Source organism: Haemorhous mexicanus, chromosome 5, assembly GCF_027477595.1.
Source record: "Haemorhous mexicanus isolate bHaeMex1 chromosome 5, bHaeMex1.pri, whole genome shotgun sequence".
Classification (NCBI taxonomy): Eukaryota; Metazoa; Chordata; class Aves; order Passeriformes; family Fringillidae; genus Haemorhous; species Haemorhous mexicanus.
In genome coordinates, this window is record NC_082345.1 from 74,779,956 (window position 1) to 74,797,839 (window position 17,884).

Below are 17,884 nucleotides of genomic sequence, written 5' to 3' on the forward strand. Positions count from 1 at the left end.
CACTCTGGGAATAAACTCCTTCAAAACTCCTTCAAATTTGCATTTTGGGAATAAATTCCTTCAAATTCCTCCTAAATTCCCACTCTGGAAATGAAATTCCTTTGAATTCCTTCCAAATACCCACTCTGGGAATGCAATTCCTTCAAAACTCCTTTAAATTCCCACTCTGGGAATGAAACTCTTCCAAATTTTCATTTTGGGAATAAACTCCTTCCAAAGCCAAGGCAAAGGTCAGAATTCCTGCTGCAGAAATCCCTGGAAAATTCCCATTTTCCTGCTCTTTCAGCCAGGTGAGGATGGGGTTTTCCCAGGGAATGGCAGCATTCCTTCAGCTCTTCATTTCCTGGGAATATGAACAGCCTTGGTCAGCCCAAAATTGATTTTCTGGGAATATTTCTCATTTTTGTGGGAATATTAACACCCTTTATCACCCACAAAAACTCATTTCCTGGGAATATTTCCAATTTTCTGGGAATGTTTCTCATTTTCTGAGATTATTTCTCATGGGTTTGGACTATTTTTAATTTTCTGGGAATATTTCTCATTTTCTGGGAATATGTCTCATTTTCTGGGAATATTCACAACCTTTGTTACCCAAGAACTGATTTTCTTGGAATATTTCTCATTTTTCTGGGAGTATTTCTCATTTTTCTGGGAGTATTTCTCATTTTTCTGGGAATATTTCTCATTTTCTTGGAATATTTTCTCATTTTCTGGGAATTTTTCCTATTTTCTTGGAATTTTTCCGTTTTCTGGGAGTATTTCTCATTTTCTGGGAATATTTCTCATTTTCTCGTGCTGAAGATCCAAAAAAGGGAATTGAAGGAGCCACAATTCCACGTTTTTCTGGCTATTTGCAAGTTTTTTTGGGAATATCTTTCCCAGATAACAAATAATTCCCTTTTTTTTTGTTTTCCAGGGGTTTATATTTCCAAATATTCCGACTGCCTCCACCCCAGCCCTTGGCACCAAGGGACATCAGGATTTATTGTCATCTGTAAACTCATCAAGGTAAAACCCAAATCTTGATTGCCTACAAATCAAACTCCAGAATCCAATTTTTCCTTGGAATTTTGGGAAGTTTAAGGAATTTTTTTCCCCTTCCTTTTCTCTGGGGCTGATTCCAAACCCAAACTCTTCCCACTGGAGATTTCTCTTTTTATTTCTCTTTTTCTCTCTTTTTTTTTTTTTTTTTTAATGCTGCCCATAATTCTGGTGGGATGGAAAATCAAACTCCAGTTTTTCCTTGGAATTTCAGGATTTTTGGGGAATTTGAGCATTTTTTTCCCCCTTCCTTCTCTCTGGGGCTGATTCCAAACCCAGAGTCTGACATTAAAAATTTCTCTTTGAAATTTGAACTTTTGAGATTTTGCTGCCCATAAATTTGACGGGATGGAAAATCCAACTCCAGGCTCCAATTTTTCCTTGGACTTTTAGGAATTTTGGGAAGTTTGAGGATTTTTTTTTCCCCTTCTTCTCTGTGGAGCTGATTCCAAACCCAAATCCCAAATCTGGAAATTTCTCTTTGAAGGAGATTTCACTGCCCACGATTCCAGTGAGATGGAAACTCAAACTCCAATTTTGGATTCTCAGGAATTTTGGGAATTTTAATTTGTTTTTCCCATTCCTCCTGTCTGGAGCTGACTCCAAACCCCCTCCTCACCCTGGCTCATCCCACCCTAGACCCACCAGAATTTTTGGAACACCACAACCACACCGCCCTCACCCCGCTCTTCCAGCATGGGGGAAAAACCACATTCTTGGGAATATTTCCTTGGATTTCCGTTCTTGGGATGGATTTTTGGGATAGATTCCATGGGTTTCCAAGCTTGGGATGTGTTTTTGCTGCAGGGCAAGGTCAGAGCCATCCCTGAGAGCTCCCCCAGCAGCTCCACCTGTCCCTCGCCCGGCTACGACTGCCACGTGTCCAGCGGGAGCAGCCAGGTACTCCGGGACTGCCCTTGCCAGGGGATCCAGGGACTGCCCTTTCCCCCTCCCACATTCCAGGGATTGCCCTTTTTCCCAGGGACTGCCCTTTCCCACTCCCACATTCCAGGGATTGCCCTTTTTCCTATGGATTTCCCTTTCCCCCTCCCACATCCCAGGGATTGCCCTTTTTCCCAGGGATTTCCCTTTCCCACTCCCACATTCCAGGGATTGCCCTTTTTCCCAGGGATTGCCCTTTCCCACTCCCACATCCCAGGGATTGCCCTTTTTCCCAGGGACTGCCCTTTTCCCACTCCCAGATTCCAGGGATTGCCCTTTTTCCCAGGGATTTCCCTTTTCCCACTCCCACATCCCAGGGATGGCCCTTTTTCCCAGGGATTTCCCTTTTCCCACTCCCACAGCCCAGGGATGGCCCTTTTTCCCAGGGATTTACCTTTTCCCACTCCCACATCCCAGGGATGGCCCTTTTTCCCAGGGATTGCCCTTTTCCCACTCCCAGATTCCAGGGATTGCCCTTTTTCCCAGGGATTGCCCTTTCCCCCTCCCACATTCCAGGGATGGCCCTTTTTCCAGGGACTGCCCTTTCCCACTCCCAGATTCCAGGGATTGCCCTTTTTCCCAGGGATTGCCCCTCTCCCACTCCCACATCCCAGGGATGGCCCTTTTTTCCCAGGGATTGCCCTTTCCCACTCCCAGATCCCAGGGATTTCCCTTTTCCCACTCCCACATCCCATGAATTGCCCTTTTTCCCATGGATTTCCCTTTTCCCACTCCCACATTCCAGGGATTGCCCTTTTTCCCAGGGATTGCCCTTTTCCCACTCCCACATTCCAGGGATTGCCCTTTTTCCTATGGATTGCCCTTTTCCCACTCCTACATCCCAGGGATTGCCCTTTTTCCCATGGATTTGCCTTCTCCCACTCCCACATCCCAGGGATTGCCCTTTTTCCCAGGGATTGCCCTTTCCCACTCCCACATCCCAGGGATTGCCCTTTTCCCACTCCCACATCCCAGGGATTGCCCTTTTTCCCAGGGATTGCCCTTTCCCCCTCCCACATTACAGGGATTGCCCTTTTTCCCATGGATTGCCCCTCTCCCACTCCCACATCCCAGGGATTGCCCTTTTTCCCATGGATTTCCCTTTTCTCACTCCCACAGCCCAGGGATTGCCCTTTTCCCATGGATTTCCCTTTTCCCACTCCCACATCCCAGGGATTGCCCTATTCCCATTCCCACATTCCAGGGATTGCCCTTTTTCCCAGGGATTGCCCTTTCCCACTCCCACATCCCAGGGATTGTCCTTTTCCCCCTCCCACATCCCAGGGACTGCCTTTTCCCACTCCCACATCCCAGGAACTGCCCTTTCCCACTCCCACATTCCATGGATTGCCCTTTTTCCCATGGATTTCCCTTTTCTCACTCCCACATTCCATGGATTGCCCTTTTTCCCATGGATTTCCCTTTTCTCACTCCCACATTCCATGGATTGCCCTTTTTCCCATGGATTTCCCTTTTCCCACTCCCACATCCCAGGGATTGCCCTTTTTCCCAGTCCCAGATTCCATGATTTCCCTGTTTTTCCCATTCCGTGGATTTCCATTTTCCCAGTCCCCCATTCCATGGATTTCCCTTTCTCCCATGGACTGCCCTTTTCCCAGTGCCCCATTCTGTGATTTCCCTGTTTTCCCATTCCATGATTCCCTGTTTTTTCCCAGTTTCCCATGGATTATTTCTCTGTGTTTCCCATGGATTATTCCCTGTTTTCCCATTTATGAATTTCCAGTTCCCCACAGATTATTTCCAGGATGCCATGGATGAATTCCCCATTCCCCATGGGTTATTCCCTGTTTCCCATGAATGAATTCCCTGTGTTCCCCATGGGTTATTTCCAGTTCCCCATGGGTTATTCCCAGTTCCCCATGGGTTATTCCTCATTCCCATGGGTTATTCCCCATTCCCAATGGATGAATTCCCCGTTTCCCATGAATTCCCAGTATCCCATGGATGAATTCCCAGTATCCCATGGATGAATTCCCAGTATCCCATGGCTGATTCCCCATTCCCCATGGGTTATTAGCAGTTCCCCATGGATGAATTCCCAGTATCCCATGGATGAATTCCCAGTATCCCATGGATGAATTCCCAGTATCCCATGGCTGATTCCCCATTCCCCATGGGTTATTAGCAGTTCCCCATGGATGAATTCCCAGTATCCCATGGATGAATTCCCAGTATCCCATGGATGAATTCCCAGTATCCCATGGATGAATTCCCAGTATCCCATGGCTGTTTCCCTGTGTTTCCCCAGTACTATGTGTACAAGGTGAGCGGGGTGAATTCCCTGTTCCCCGTGGATGAATTCCCATTCCCCATGGATTATTCCCAGTATCCCATGGATGATTCCCAGTATGCCATGGCTGTTTCCCATTCCCCATGGGTTATCCCCAGCTCCCCATGGGTTATCCCCAGCTCCCCGTGGGTTATCCCCAGTATCCCATGGCTGTTTCCCAGTATCCCATGGGTTATCCCCAGTATCCCATGGCTGTTTCCCTGTTTCCCCAGTACTATGTGTACAAGGTGAGCGGGGTGAATTCCCATTCCCCATGGTTTATCCCCAGCTCCCCATGGGTTATCCCCAGTATCCCATGGCTGTTTCCCATTCCCCGTGCGTTATCCCCAGTATCCCATGGCTGTTTCCCATTCCCCGTGCGTTATCCCCAGTATCCCATGGCTGTTTCCCAGTATCCCGTGGGTTATCCCCAGTATCCCATGGCTGTTTCCCAGTATCCCATGGCTGTTTCCCATTCCCCATGGTTTATCCCCAGCTCCCCATGGATTATCCCCAGCTCCCCATGGATTATCCCCAGCTCCCCGTGGGTTATCCCCAGCTCCCCGTGGGTTATCCCCAGTATCCCATGGCTGTTTCCCAGTATCCCATGGCTGTTTCCCAGTATCCCATGGCTGTTTCCCATTCCCCATGGGTTATCCCCAGCTCCCCATGGGTTATCCCCAGTATCCCATGGGTTATCCCCAGTATCCCATGGGTTATCCCCAGTATCCCATGGCTGTTTCCCTGTTTCCCCAGTACTATGTGTACAAGGTGAGCGGGGTGAATTCCCATTCCCCATGGTTTATCCCCAGCTCCCCATGGGTTATCCCCAGTATCCCATGGCTGTTTCCCAGTATCCCATGGCTGTTTCCCATTCCCCATGGGTTATCCCCAGCTCCCCATGGGTTATCCCCAGCTCCCCGTGGGTTATCCCCAGTATCTCATGGCTGTTTCCCAGTATCCCATGGTTTATCCCCAGCTCCCCATGGGTTATCCCCAGCTCCCCATGGGTTATCCCCAGCACCCCATGGGTTATCCCCAGCTCCCCATGGGTTATCCCCAGTATCCCATGGCTGTTTCCCAGTATCCCATGGGTTATCCCCAGTATCCCATGGCTGTTTCCCATTCCCCATGGGTTATCCCCAGCTCCCCATGGGTTATCCCCAGTATCCCATGGCTGTTTCCCAGTATCCCATGGGTTATCCCCAGCTCCCCGTGGGTTATCCCCAGTATCCCATGGCTGTTTCCCAGTATCCCATGGCTGTTTCCCATTCCCCGTGCGTTATCCCCAGTATCCCATGGCTGTTTCCCAGTATCCCATGGCTGTTTCCCTGTTCCCCAGTACTACGTGTACGAGGTGAGCGGGGCGGGAGCGGCCGAGCGGCCCCGCCAGGTGTGTCCCTACGTGCTGCTGGCCTGCCAGTACCGCCCGCCCCGGGAGATGCCCGCGCCGGCCCCGCCGCGCCCGTAAGGAGCCGCTGAGCCCTCCAACTCCTTCCCCTCCTTTTGCCCAGCTAACAGTCCTTCTGTCCCTTTTCCATCTCTGAAATTCCTTTCACTGTTTTTCCCATGTCTGAATATTTTCCTTTTCTTCCCTCTTTTCCCGTCTCTAAGACTCCTTTTTTTTTTCCATCTCTAAATATTCCTTTTCTTCCTTTTACAATCTCTAAATATTTATTTTTATCCTTTTCCCATCTCTGAATCAATTTTCCTTTTATCCTTTTCCCACCACTAATATTCCTTTTATCCTTTTCCCATATCTAAGTATTCCCTTTTAGGCTTTTCCCCTCTCTAAAATTCCTTCCCTCTTTTCCCATCTCTGAATATTCTTTTTATCCTTTTCCCATCTCTGAATATTCCTTTTATTCCTTTTCCCATCCCTAATATTCCTTTTTATTCGTTTTCCATCTCTAAAATTCCTTTTGTTCCTTTTCCCACACCTCAATGCTCTTTTTCTTTCCTCTTTTCCCATATCTAAATATTCTTTTTATTCCCACTTTTCCTATCTCTAAAATTCCTTTTATTCCTTTTCCCATATCTAAATATTCCTGTTATTCTTTATTCCATCTGTAAAGTTCCTTTTCATTCCCTTTCCCATCTCTAAAATTCCCTTTTATGCTTTTCCCATCTCTAATTCTCCTTTTATTCCCACTTTTCCCATCTCTGAATATTCCTTTTATTCCTTTTCCCATATCTAATTATCCCTTTTATTCCTTTTCCCATCTCTGAATGTTTTCTTTTTTTATTGATCTCTCTCTCCAGAGCAGAGCAGAACCACCAAGGTAAGAACTGCTGGGGTTTGGGCTTTGTGGGTTTGAGGCTTTTGGGGTTTGAGGCTTTTGGGGTTTGGGGGTTGGGGTTTTGGGGTTTGGGGTTCTGGGGGTTGGGGTTTTTGGGGTTGTGATTGTGGTTTTTGAGTTTGTGGTTGGGTTTGAGGTTTTTGGGTTTGGGGTTTTTAGGGCTGTGGTTTTTGGGTTTTGGTTTTGGGGGTTGGGGTTTGGAGTTTTTTGGGTTTGAGGCTGTAGTGTTTGGGCTTGTGGTTTTTGGGGTTGTGCTTGTGGATTTTAGGTTTGGGGGTTTTGGGTTGTTGTGGTTTTTGGACTTGGGTTTGTGGTTTTTTGGGTTGGGTTTGGGGGTTTTTGGGGTTGTGGTTTTTAGGCTTGGGCTTGTGGTTTTTTGGGTTGGGTTTGGGGTTTTAGGGGTTGTGGTTTTGGGTCTGAGGTTGTGGGGTTTGGGTTTGGATTTTGGCTTTGGGTTGGTGGTTTTTGGGATTGTGGTTTTTGGGTTGGTGGTTTTTGGGATTGGGGTTTTTGGGTTTGGGGTTGTGGGTTTTGGCTTTGGGTTTTGGCTTTGGGTTGGTGGTTTGTGGGTTTCCCCACGGGCTGCTCTCTCCTCTCCCGTGTCCCGTTCCTGCGCAGAGCCGCGGTCGCCGTCGGCAGCGCCGTGCCCGTGGCGGGGCCAGCTGTGCATCGGGGGGCGGCGCCTCTGCACCATCGGCCTGAGGAGCCGCCACTGCGCGGGCAGCGTGCCCGCCCAGCTGTGAGTGGGGCTGGGCTGGGCTTAGCAAACTGAGCCGGGCTTAGCACAGCGCAGGGAGCGTGCCCGCCCAGCTGGGAGTGGGGCTGGGCTTAGCAAACTGAGCCAGGCTTAGCACTGCGCGGGCAGCGTGCCCGCCCAGCTGGGAGTGGGGCTGGGCTTAGCACCCTGAGCCGGGCTTAGCACAGCGCGGGGAGCGTGCCTGCCCAGCTGGGAGTGGGGCTGGGCTTAGCACCCTGAGCCGGGCTTAGCACAGCGCGGGGAGCGTGCCCGCCCAGCTGTGAGTGGGGCTGGGCTTAGCAAACTGAGCCAGGCTTAGCACTGTGCGGGCAGCGTGCCCGCCCAGCTGTGAGTGGGGCTGGGCTGGGCTGGGCTTAGCGCCCTGAGCCGGGCTTAGCACAGCTCGGGGAGCGTGCCCGCCCAGCTGGGAGTGGGGCTGGGCTGGGCTTAGCACCCTGAGCCGGGCTTAGCACTGCGCGGGGAGCGTGCCCGCCCAGCTGGGAGTGGGGCTGGGCTTAGCACCCTGAGCCGGGCTTAGCACAGCGCGGGGAGCGTGCCCGCCCAGCTGTGAGTGGGGCTGGGCTTAGCAAACTGAGCCAGGCTTAGCACTGTGCGGGCAGCGTGCCCGCCCAGCTGTGAGTGGGGCTGGGCTTAGCACCCTGAGCCGGGCTTAGCACAGCGCGGGCAGCGTGCCCGCCCAGCTGGGAGTGGGGCTGGGCTTAGCACCCTGAGCCGGGCTTAGCACAGCGCGGGCAGCGTGCCCGCCCAGCTGGGAGTGGGGCTGGGCTTAGCACCCTGAGCCGGGCTTAGCACTGTGCGGGGAGCGTGCCCGCCCAGCTGTGAATGGGGCTGGGCTGGGCTTAGCACCCTGAGCCGGGCTTAGCACTGTGCGGGGAGCGTGCCCGCCCAGCTGTGAATGGGGCTGGGCTTAGCAAACTGAGCCAGGCTTAGTGCACTGAGTCTGGGGTCACACTCTGAGCCTGGGTTCTCAAACTGAACTTGATTCCTTAACCCAAATCTGGTTCCTCAAACTGAACCTGGTTTCTTGAACTAAGCCTGGTTTCTCACACTGAACCTGGTTTCTCAAACTAAACCTGATTTCTTAACCCAAACTTGATTTCCCATTTAACTAAACCTGGTTTTTTAACCCAAACCTGGTTTCTCAGGCTAAGCCAGTCTTTGTCTTTTCCTGCTGGGATGTCGGGGCAGTCAGGAATGTGGTGCTGGGTCACAGATGGGTGAGGAGACAAAAATGCTCTAAAATAATTCAGTTCTGACTCCTCCCACTAAATCAGATCGCTCCAAACCTGGCTTTAAACATCCCAGGATCTGTGATTGGAGGATTTTCAGGAGTTGCTCACAGGATCCTGAGCAAGCTGCACCTTTTCCAGAGCTTTTTTTGTCTCCCCAGAACTCCCAGCTCTCCTTCATCCTGAAATTCCTGTGCTTTATCCCCCCAGACCTCCCAGCCTGGACATCAAACACGTCATGGGATTGTCTGACTTGAAGAAAAAACTGCCAGAAGCTGCATTTGGGAAAAAAAATTACACTAGGAACGAAGGTGGGTGTGAAATATCCCAATTCCCAGTGCTCCCAGCAATCCCCCTCCCTCCTGCTGGGACACAGTCCATGGCAATCACCAGCCCAAGCCCAAATCCTTTCTTCTCCTTTTCTTCTCCTTTTCTTCTCCTTTTCTTCTCCTTTTCTTCTCCTTTCTTCTCCCTGCCTTTCTTCTCCCTGCCTTTCTTCTCCTTGCCTTTTCTTCTCCTTCCTCCTCCTTCCTCCTCCTTCCTCCTCCTTCCTCCTCCTTCCTCCTCCTTCCTCCTCCTTCCTCCTCCTTTCTCCTCCTTCCTCCTCCTTCCTCCTCCTTCCTCCTCCTTCCTCCTCCTTCCTCCTCCTTCCTCCTCCTTCCTCCTCCTTCCTCCTCCTTCCTTCTCCTTTTTCTTCTCCTTCCTCCTCCTTTCTTCTCCTATTTTCTTCTCCTTTTCTTCTCCTTCCTTTCCCCCCAGTCTGCTTTCAGGGTGTTTACTCCAGTCTCTACGAGGTGGAAATATCCCATAAGGATCAGTCCAGAATGGATCAGCTGGTGGAAAAGCTGAAGGAGAGGGACTTGGTGAGTGTTTTTCTGGGGGGGAAGTGGCCTTTAAATGACATTTTTGGTGTCTTTATCCACAGCTAATGCAGAATGGAATGAATTTCCCTGCTTTTAATGTCATTTTCCTACTTTGTTGCTCTCAAACATTGATTTTTTTGTTTTCATCACCTGAAGATCAACACCTGGGAATTATTTCTGGAGGTTTTTCCTTGGGATATATTTTTATATTCTATTTTTTCCAGCACACTTGAGCCTGATGTCCCCAGGACAAACCCACAGCTGTCCCCTCCTGCTGGGACTGGGCTTGGGCTTTGCTCTTCCTGCAGACCCAGGGCTGGGATCATCCATCCTCCCATGGCTCTGAGCTGGAATCGGGCTTGGAATCTTCATTTCCAAGGCCAGGTCCTGGCCTGGCAGCCCCAGGAGGGGGAAAACCACTCAGAGGAGTCGCAGCCATCCCTGCAGGATGGCCCAGCCATGGACACAAGGAGCAGAGATCAGGAGAGGAATGGATCTGGGAACTGCAGCGGGAGGAGTCTGAGGGGGTCCAGGCTCACCAATCCCCCCAGGAAACTTTGGGGTTCCACTTGTGCACAGGAGCTGGAGAGAAATTCCTGCAGCTCCAGGTGCAGCTCCTGAGCTTTGGGCCTTGGTCCCTCAGCTGGGGGAATGCAGCTCCAGCTCCCAGGAGAAGGAAGTGCCCTGATCCCATTCCAGGCACTCAGGGTTGGATTGGTGCCCACTCCTCCAGGAAAACACAACAGTCTGGGGAGCTCTGGGCACTGCCAGGGAAACATTCAGGATTCAGCAGAGCAGCTCCTGCTCTGGGTGCCTCAGGGCAGAGAGGAGAAGGGGTGAGAGGCAGGAATTCCAAAGGAATCACAGGATGGCTCCAGGGAGATGAGGAGGGAGTGAAGCCCTGACATCACTCAGCACCCAGGGCCGCCAAAGCCACACTTCCATTCCATTCCATTTCATTCCATTCTATTCCATTCTATTCCAATTTATTCCAATTTATTCCAATTTATTCCATTCTACTTCATTCTATTCCATTCCATTCCATGCCATTCCATTCTATTCCAATTTATTCCATTCCATTCTATTCCATTCCATTCTATTCCATTCCATTCTATTCCATTCCATTCTATTCCATTCTATTCCATTCCATTCCATTCCATTTCATTCCATTCTATTCCAATTTATTCCAATTTATTCCAATTTATTCCATTCTACTTCATTCCATTCCATTCCATGCCATTCCATTCTATTCCAATTTATTCCATTCCATTCTATTCCATTCCATTTCATTCCATTCTATTCCAATTTATTCCATTCCATTCCATTCCATTCCAATTTATTCCATTCCATTCCATTCCATTCCATTCCATTCCATTCCATTCTATTCCAATTTATTCCATTCCATTCCATTCCATTCCAATTTATTCCATTCCATTCCATTCCATTCCATTCCATTCCATTCCATTCCATTCCATTCCATTTTATTCCATTCTATTCCAATTTATTCCATTCTATTCCATTCCCTTCTATTCCATTCCATTCCATTCTATTACAATTTATTCCATTCCATTCCATTCCATTCCATTCCATTCCATTGTTTTATTCCATTCTATTCCATTTTATTCTGTTGCAGTTCTAACTACCAAACCTTTTCAACTTCCTGTACAAACAAACTCTAGCTCCCAAGAGACCACTCCATATAATCCAAAGCCATAAAAACCCTTCCAAAATTAATTAATCACACTAAAATTACAAGTGTGTAGCCAGTTAAAAGTCTATCATATCACAAAGCAAAAAACTTCAGAGTTTTAAATAGAGTAATATATAAAAAACAAAATCAAGATGGTAAGACAAAACCAAATTGTTCTTCTTTACCTTCCTTGTCATAAGTTTCAGTAATATTTTAGAATTAAACAGAAAAGTCTGCAGTGCAGGCTTCAAGAAATGAAGTATTAAGTTAAAAATAAAAATAGTTTAGGTATCAGTTCTTAATTAAATAATTTAATCTTAAAAAAGAAAATATAACCATTATATATATATATATATATATAAATAAAATATTATATATATATAATGGTTTTATATATATTTTTTTATGTTGTGTTTTCCCAGGCTGCTGGAATTCTGTCTTTTTTCAGGATTCTGGAATTTTCTGTTTTCCCAGGATTCTGGGAAAACCTTCCCCTTTGGGCTGCGATTCCTGGCAGGGTTGGATTATTAATCCTCATTAATTCCTGCCAGCTTGATAAAGATATTTCCTTATTTTAAGTAATTTTATGCCTGAACAAGGAATATTTTGATCCCAGCTGGCACGGAAGGAGCAGAATTTGATTTTTTCTCCTCTGTTTGTTGCAGGCAATCATCAAATATTTACAGGACCAAGGAGTTCTCATCCTGCTCACGTCCTCAGCCTTGGCACGGGAGGATGGTAAGGCTGGGCTTGGGCTGGGCTTAATTCCTGCTGGGATTTGGGTGCTTAGGAACCTAAACTGAGCCTGGTTTCTTAAACTCAACCTGGTTTCTGAACCCAAACCTGGTTTCTCAAACTGAACGTGGTTTCTTAAATTAATCCTGGTTTCTTATTTAAAACCTGGTTTCTTAAACTGAATCTGGTTTCTTAAACTAAACATGGTTTCTTAAACTAAACATGGTTTCTTAAACTCATCCTGGTTTCTTAAACTCATCCTGGTTTCTCAAACTGAAACTGTTTTTTTAAACTAAACCTGGTTTCTGAACCCAAACCTGGTTTCCTAGCAAAAATTTTGTTTCTGAAACTAAACCTGGTTTCTCAGATTATGCTTGGTTTCTAAACCCAAGCCTGGCTTCTCACCCTAAGCCTGGCTTGTGACCCCAGCCCTGTTTTTGCAGGCCTGGAGCCCAAGGAGCCCGTCAGCCTGCTGGCCCTGTTCCTGTTCAGCTCCCCCCGGGCCCTGAGCCCCCGAGGTAGGAGCCTCCCCAGGCTCAGCTTTAGGCTGGAGTCCTGGCTCAAAGGGCCCCGTGCTCTTCAAAAGCGGAATCTTCTGCTCCAGGGTTGGGGTGTTTGGTGGGATCCATGGGAGCAGGTTTGGGATGTGTGGTGGGATCCCCCTGGAGCAGGTTTGGGGTGTTTGGTGGGATCCATCAGGAGCAGGTTTGGGATGTTTGGTGGGATCCCCCTGGAGCAGGTTTGGGGTGTTTGGTGGGATCCACGTGAGCAGGTTTGGGATGTTTGGTGGGATCCATCAGGAGCAGGTTTGGGATGTTTGGTGGGATCCCTTCAAAGCATTTGGACATTTCCCCAGGGCTGAGCTTTTTGCAGGCTGATTTTTGGAGCTTTTTACTTCAATATTTCCTTTTCCCCTTTGCCCCTTTCCCCCTTTCCCCTTTCCCCCTTTCCCCTTTCCCCCTTTCCCCTTTCCCCTTTCCCCTTTCCCCTTTTCCCCTTTCCCCTTTCCCCTTTCCCCTTTCCCCTTTCCCCTTTCCCCCTTTCCCCCTTCCCCTTTCCCCCTTCCCCTTTCCCCCTTCCCCTTTCCCCCTTTCCCCTTTCCCCCTTTCCCCTTTCCCCCTTTCCCCTTTCCCCCTTTCCCCTTTCCCCCTTTCCCCTTTCCCCCTTTCCCCCTTTCCCCCTTTCCCCCTTTCCCCCTTTCCCCCTTTCCCCCTTTCCCCCTTTCCCCCTTTCCCCCTTTCCCCTTTCCCCCTTTCCCCCTTCCCCTTTTCCCCTTTTCCCCTTCCCCTTTTCCCCTTCCCCTTTTTCCCCTTCCCCTTTTTCCCCTTCCCCTTTTTCCCCTTCCCCTTTTTCCCCTTCCCCTTTTCCCCCTTCCCCTTTTCCCCCTTCCCCTTTTCCCCCTTCCCCTTTTCCCCCTTCCCCCTTTCCCGTTCCCCCTTTCCCGTTCCCCCTTTCCCGTTCCCCCTTCCCCTTTCCCCCTTCCCCTTTCCCCCTTCCCCTTTCCCTCTTCCCCTTTTCCCCTTCCCCCTTTTCCCCTTCCCCCTTTTCCCCTTCCCCCTTTTCCCCTTCCCCCTTTTCCCCTTCCCCCTTTTCCCCTTCCCCCTTTTCCCCTTTCCCCTTTTCCCCTTCCCCTTTCCCCCTTTCCCCCTTTCCCTTTTCCCCCTTTCCCTTTTCCCCCTGTCCCTTTTCCCCCTGTCCCTTTTCCCCCTGTCCCTTTTCCCCCTGTCCCTTTCCCCCTGTCCCCTTTCCCCCTTCCCCTTTCCCCCTTTCCTTTTCCCATTTCCTTTCCCCATTTCCTTCCCTCCACTGTTTCCCTGCCCCATGGGAACCCCTCAGTGAGTTCCCCCCTTGCTGGGTGGGTGACAGCGTTTTCCTTTTCCTCTCCAGTGGAGGAGCAGGAGCCCAAGGACAGGAAGGAGGGCGGTGCCAGCAGCGCCATCTCCCTGCGAATCGCCTCCGTCCTGCCGGGGCTCCGCTACGCCCTGCGCAAAGCAGCCGCTTCCTCCTGCGCTGCCACAGGCAGCCCCTGCATCCAGGAGCACCTCCAGGAGTATGCAGAGCTCCAGGGAAGCTCTCAGGGCAGCCCTGGGCAGAGCAGTGACGTTCCCAGTGGCCCTGTCCCCTCTCCAGAGCAGGATGGGGACGCTGTCCCTGCCCAGAAGCTCTCGGAGCAATCCCTGGCCCGGCTGCGCCGTTACCTCTCCGACCCCGGCAGCTTCACCCTGGGAATCTCAGCAGCCTTGCAGTGTCTCAGTGGGGCTGGCAGCAAAGTGGGAGCTGGTCCTGGGAATTCCTCCTCCTCCTTCTCCTCCTCCGTGCCCCCAAATCCTCCTCCTTCCACCAGAGCTACAGGAATAATGCAGGATAATAGAGAGCTTCCCAGTCTCGCTTCGGAGAGATTCCTGAAAAGTGTCACCTCTCCCATCAAGCCCTGGGGCCGGGAGCTCAGGAGGAAATCCAGCAGGATCCTCGGGAAGAGCATGCCACCCCTCAAGGCACAAACATGTCCTGGGGGGAACAGCAGCAGGAGCAGGGAGGCAGCCAAGAAAAAAAGCAACGTCGCTTCCTCCTGTCCCAAAAAACCGGGATCCACGGGCAGTTCCAACGAGCCCATGCTGAAATTGGCCAATCTGCAGTGGCCACACGGAAGGAAAAGAGGTGAGTGCTTTAAAAATGGGATTGCTTTCCTCCTTCCATCCAGCTGGGATGGTCAGCGTTCACTGGGAGCCGTCCAGGAACTTTGCAAGTGCCTGGAGCATCCAAATAAATCTCAGGAATTATCCCAGGGAAGCTGCCTGGAATTGGGTGCTTCCAGGTCACTTCCTTTGCTTCCAGGTCAGATCTTACTTCTCATTATCCTGATTTAATTGGAAATAAATTAATTATATTCCCAATTGAATCAGGATAATGAGAAGTAAAATCACCAAAACCCCTTCTCCCTATCCCTCCCTTTTCCCATTGAATTTTTAACCCAAAGAATTCCCAAATTAAAATCAACTCCTCCTTTTCCCTGTCCCAGGTGCAGAGGTCCTGGCTGCAGAAATTGTCCACAAACCCCAGTGTGAAGGTGCTGAGAAGGAAAGCTCAGCTCCCAATGGTCCTGCTGTGGAGGCAAAGAGGCCAAAAACCCTGGAAAATGTGGACACAAAGAAGGTTCCTGGCACTGAGAGTGGCACAAAGCCAGGGAAAAGCAAAATGCAGAAAAACGTGGAAAACAGTGCAGCAGAACCTTCGGAGAAGCAGCAGGAAGGGAGTGGTGAGAAAAAATTCCCTGGGGAAAAAATTCCTTTTAAAGCTGAGCCATCCAATGGCAAGGATGAAACAAATGGATTTGGGTTGAAACAGGGAAAATGTCAAATTCTAGAGGGGAAATTCTGGGATGGAATTCCCAGAGAATCCTCCTGGATCCCTGGAAGTGTCCAAGGCCATTGGGATAATGGGATGAGCCGTGGGGTTGGAATGGGATGATCCTTAAATTCCCTGCCAGCATTCCATGATCCAGCATTCCATGATCCAGCATTCCCTGATCCAACATTCCCTCACTGCCTTTAGGGCACCCAGAGTGCATCCAGCATCTCTCCTGTGGGATGGCTCCTGCTAAACCCCAAAAAATCCCAAAAAATCCCAAAAAAAGCCAGTTTGGCTGTAAAAAAAAACCAGTTTTGTGTCTCACTCAATAATGGGATGAGCCATAGGGTTGGAATGGGATGATCCTTAAATTCCCTGCAAGCATTCCATGATCCAGCATTCCATGATCCAGCATTCCCTCGCTGCCTTTGGAGCACCCAGAGTGCATCCAGCACCTCTCCTGTGGGATGGCTCCTGCTAAACCCAAGAAAATCCCAAACATCCCCTGAGTTTGACTGTAAAAAACCCCAATTTTGTGTCTCACTCAATAATGGGATGAGCCATGGCGTTGGAATATGATGATCCTTGAATTCCCTGCCAGTATTCCATGATTCAACATTCCCTCATTGCCTTTAGGGCACCCAGAGTGCATCCAGCACCTCTCCTGTGGGATGGCTCCTGCTAAACCCCAAAAAATCCCCCAAAAAAAGCCAATTTGGCTGTAAAAAAACCCCAATCCAAAAATGTTTTTTTCCTCTTTTTAGATTGATTTTCCCTCTCTAACTGGATTTTTCCCTGTTCCCCCAGAGAGGAAGGAGCTGCTCCCGGAGCTCCCCAGCGAAGCCTCGTCCCAACCCCCCGGAGCAGAAATCCCAAGGGAAGTTCATCCCCTGGCAATTCCCAGCGTTGCCTTTGTCCTGCCAGGGGACAACAGTGACTCCCATGCCCTGAACCTGCTGGCTGACCTGGCCCTGGGCTCCTGCCTTCCTGCCTTTATTCCCAAGGATCCTGGGGTGGTCCCCGCGGAATCCGGGGATTCCTGGGAGCAGCAGAGCCCTTCCGACCCCAAATCCCTGCGCGTGGCCTCCGACCACAGATACCACAGGGCAGACAAGCAGGGCAAAAAATCCTCCTCCAGCAAGGTGTCCCTGACCCAGCCACTTCCTGAGCAAACAGATTCCAGCCAGCTGGCCTCTCCTCCCAGAGAAAAAACCTCTGGAATTTTCTGGGGGGACAGCGGGGTTCCCATCCCCGCCGTATTCCAGGCCTTTCCTCCCTGCCAAGCTCCGCAGGCCTGCGAGGTGAACTCCCACTCCATCATCTCAGCCGAGCACTCCTACGCCTCCCCCATGCCCGAGGATCCCAAAGCAGCCCCAGATCCCAAAGGGAACGCCAGGAGTGCTCCGGCTGCCCCCTTGGTTGGGAAGGTGCTGCCCTTCCGGCACCTGCAGAGCGGCGCCGAGCCCGCCCGCAGCCAGGGCTCTCCCAGGAGGAAGGAGGAGTTCTCCAGGAGGCACACGGTCAGTCTCTGTGGGAATTCCATGAAGGTGACGTGCCGCTGGGAGGAGGAGTATCTCTTCCACCTGGACAGCAGGTACACCAACGATTCCCTGGAGAAAACTGTCATCCGTGCCCTGCATGGGTAAGTCAGCCTGGGGGGGCTGGAGCAGGTTGGGAATGGGGTTCCTGTGCTCTTAACCCTTAGTGTTCCTTAATCCTGGGGTTTGTTCCCTGTGTTGCTGGGGTTGTCTTGGAAAAGAGGGTTTGGGGGTGCTGGTGAGGGGCAAAGTGGATGTGACCTGGCCTCATGTGCTGGACCCAAAATTCCACCCATCCTGGGGTGATCCATGGGGTGGGCAGCAGGAAAAGGGGGAATTGGGGAATTCTGACCCTCCCAGGTGTGACCCCACCTGCAGAGCTGCCCCAGCCCTGGGGACACAGCAGCAGCACCTGGAGCTGCTGGAGAGAGCCCAGAGGAATCCATGGAGCTGCTCCAGGGCTGGAGCCTGCCTGGGAGAGCTGGGGGTGCTCACCTGGAGAAGGGAAGGCTCCAGGGAGAGCTTCCAGCACATTCCAGGGCCTGGAGGGGCTCCAGGAGAGCTGCAGAGGGACTGGGGACAAGGCCTGCAGGGACAGGAGCCAGGGAATGGCTCCCAGTGCCAGAGGGCAGGCATGGATGGGATCTGGGCAATGAGGAATTCCTGCCTGGGCTGGAAGTGCCCGAGCAGCTGGGGCTGCCCCTGCATCCCTGGAGTGTCCCAGGCCAGGCTGGACACTGGGGCTGGAGCAGCCTGGGACACTGGGAGGTGTCCCTGCCATGGCAGGGGTGGCACTGGGTGGGCTTTGAGGTCCCTTCCCACCCAACCCATTCCATGGCTCTGCAATTCCCGTGGCTCTGCAGCCGGAATTGGTCCCTAAAGCCACGAGCCCAAGTCCTCCATCCCTCCCTTGGAGCTCGGATTTCCTCTGTTTTTATTTCTTCCTACAAAAAGCTGGAATCTGCTTGAAGCAGTGTGTGCCCCTCTGCCTTGGGGCTGAGCCCTGCAGGGAGCCAGGGGTGAACTCCAGGGATGGATTCCCAGGGGTGAACTCCAGGGATGTACTCTAGGAATGAATTTAGGGATGAATTTTCAGGGATGAACTCCAGGGATGAATTCCCAGGGATGGATTTAGGGATGAATTCCCA

The 17,884-nt window shown here is 50.8% G+C and overlaps 1 protein-coding gene across 2 annotated transcripts in view; it reads left to right on the top strand.

The window, feature by feature from the left end:
* Positions 1–17,884, top strand: part of TASOR2 (transcription activation suppressor family member 2) — a 45,716-nt gene that overhangs the window by 16,148 nt on the left and 11,684 nt on the right. For both annotated transcript variants that reach the window (XM_059847596.1, XM_059847595.1), the window contains exons 5-16: positions 920–1,011; positions 1,852–1,944; positions 5,619–5,743; positions 6,539–6,558; positions 7,195–7,315; positions 8,773–8,873; positions 9,322–9,425; positions 11,781–11,853; positions 12,294–12,368; positions 13,738–14,508; positions 14,870–15,106; positions 16,006–16,840. In XM_059847596.1, the coding sequence (XP_059703579.1) occupies positions 920–1,011; positions 1,852–1,944; positions 5,619–5,743; positions 6,539–6,558; positions 7,195–7,315; positions 8,773–8,873; positions 9,322–9,425; positions 11,781–11,853; positions 12,294–12,368; positions 13,738–14,508; positions 14,870–15,106; positions 16,006–16,840 (2,647 nt within the window). The remainder of the gene's footprint in view (positions 1–919; positions 1,012–1,851; positions 1,945–5,618; positions 5,744–6,538; positions 6,559–7,194; positions 7,316–8,772; positions 8,874–9,321; positions 9,426–11,780; positions 11,854–12,293; positions 12,369–13,737; positions 14,509–14,869; positions 15,107–16,005; positions 16,841–17,884) is intronic.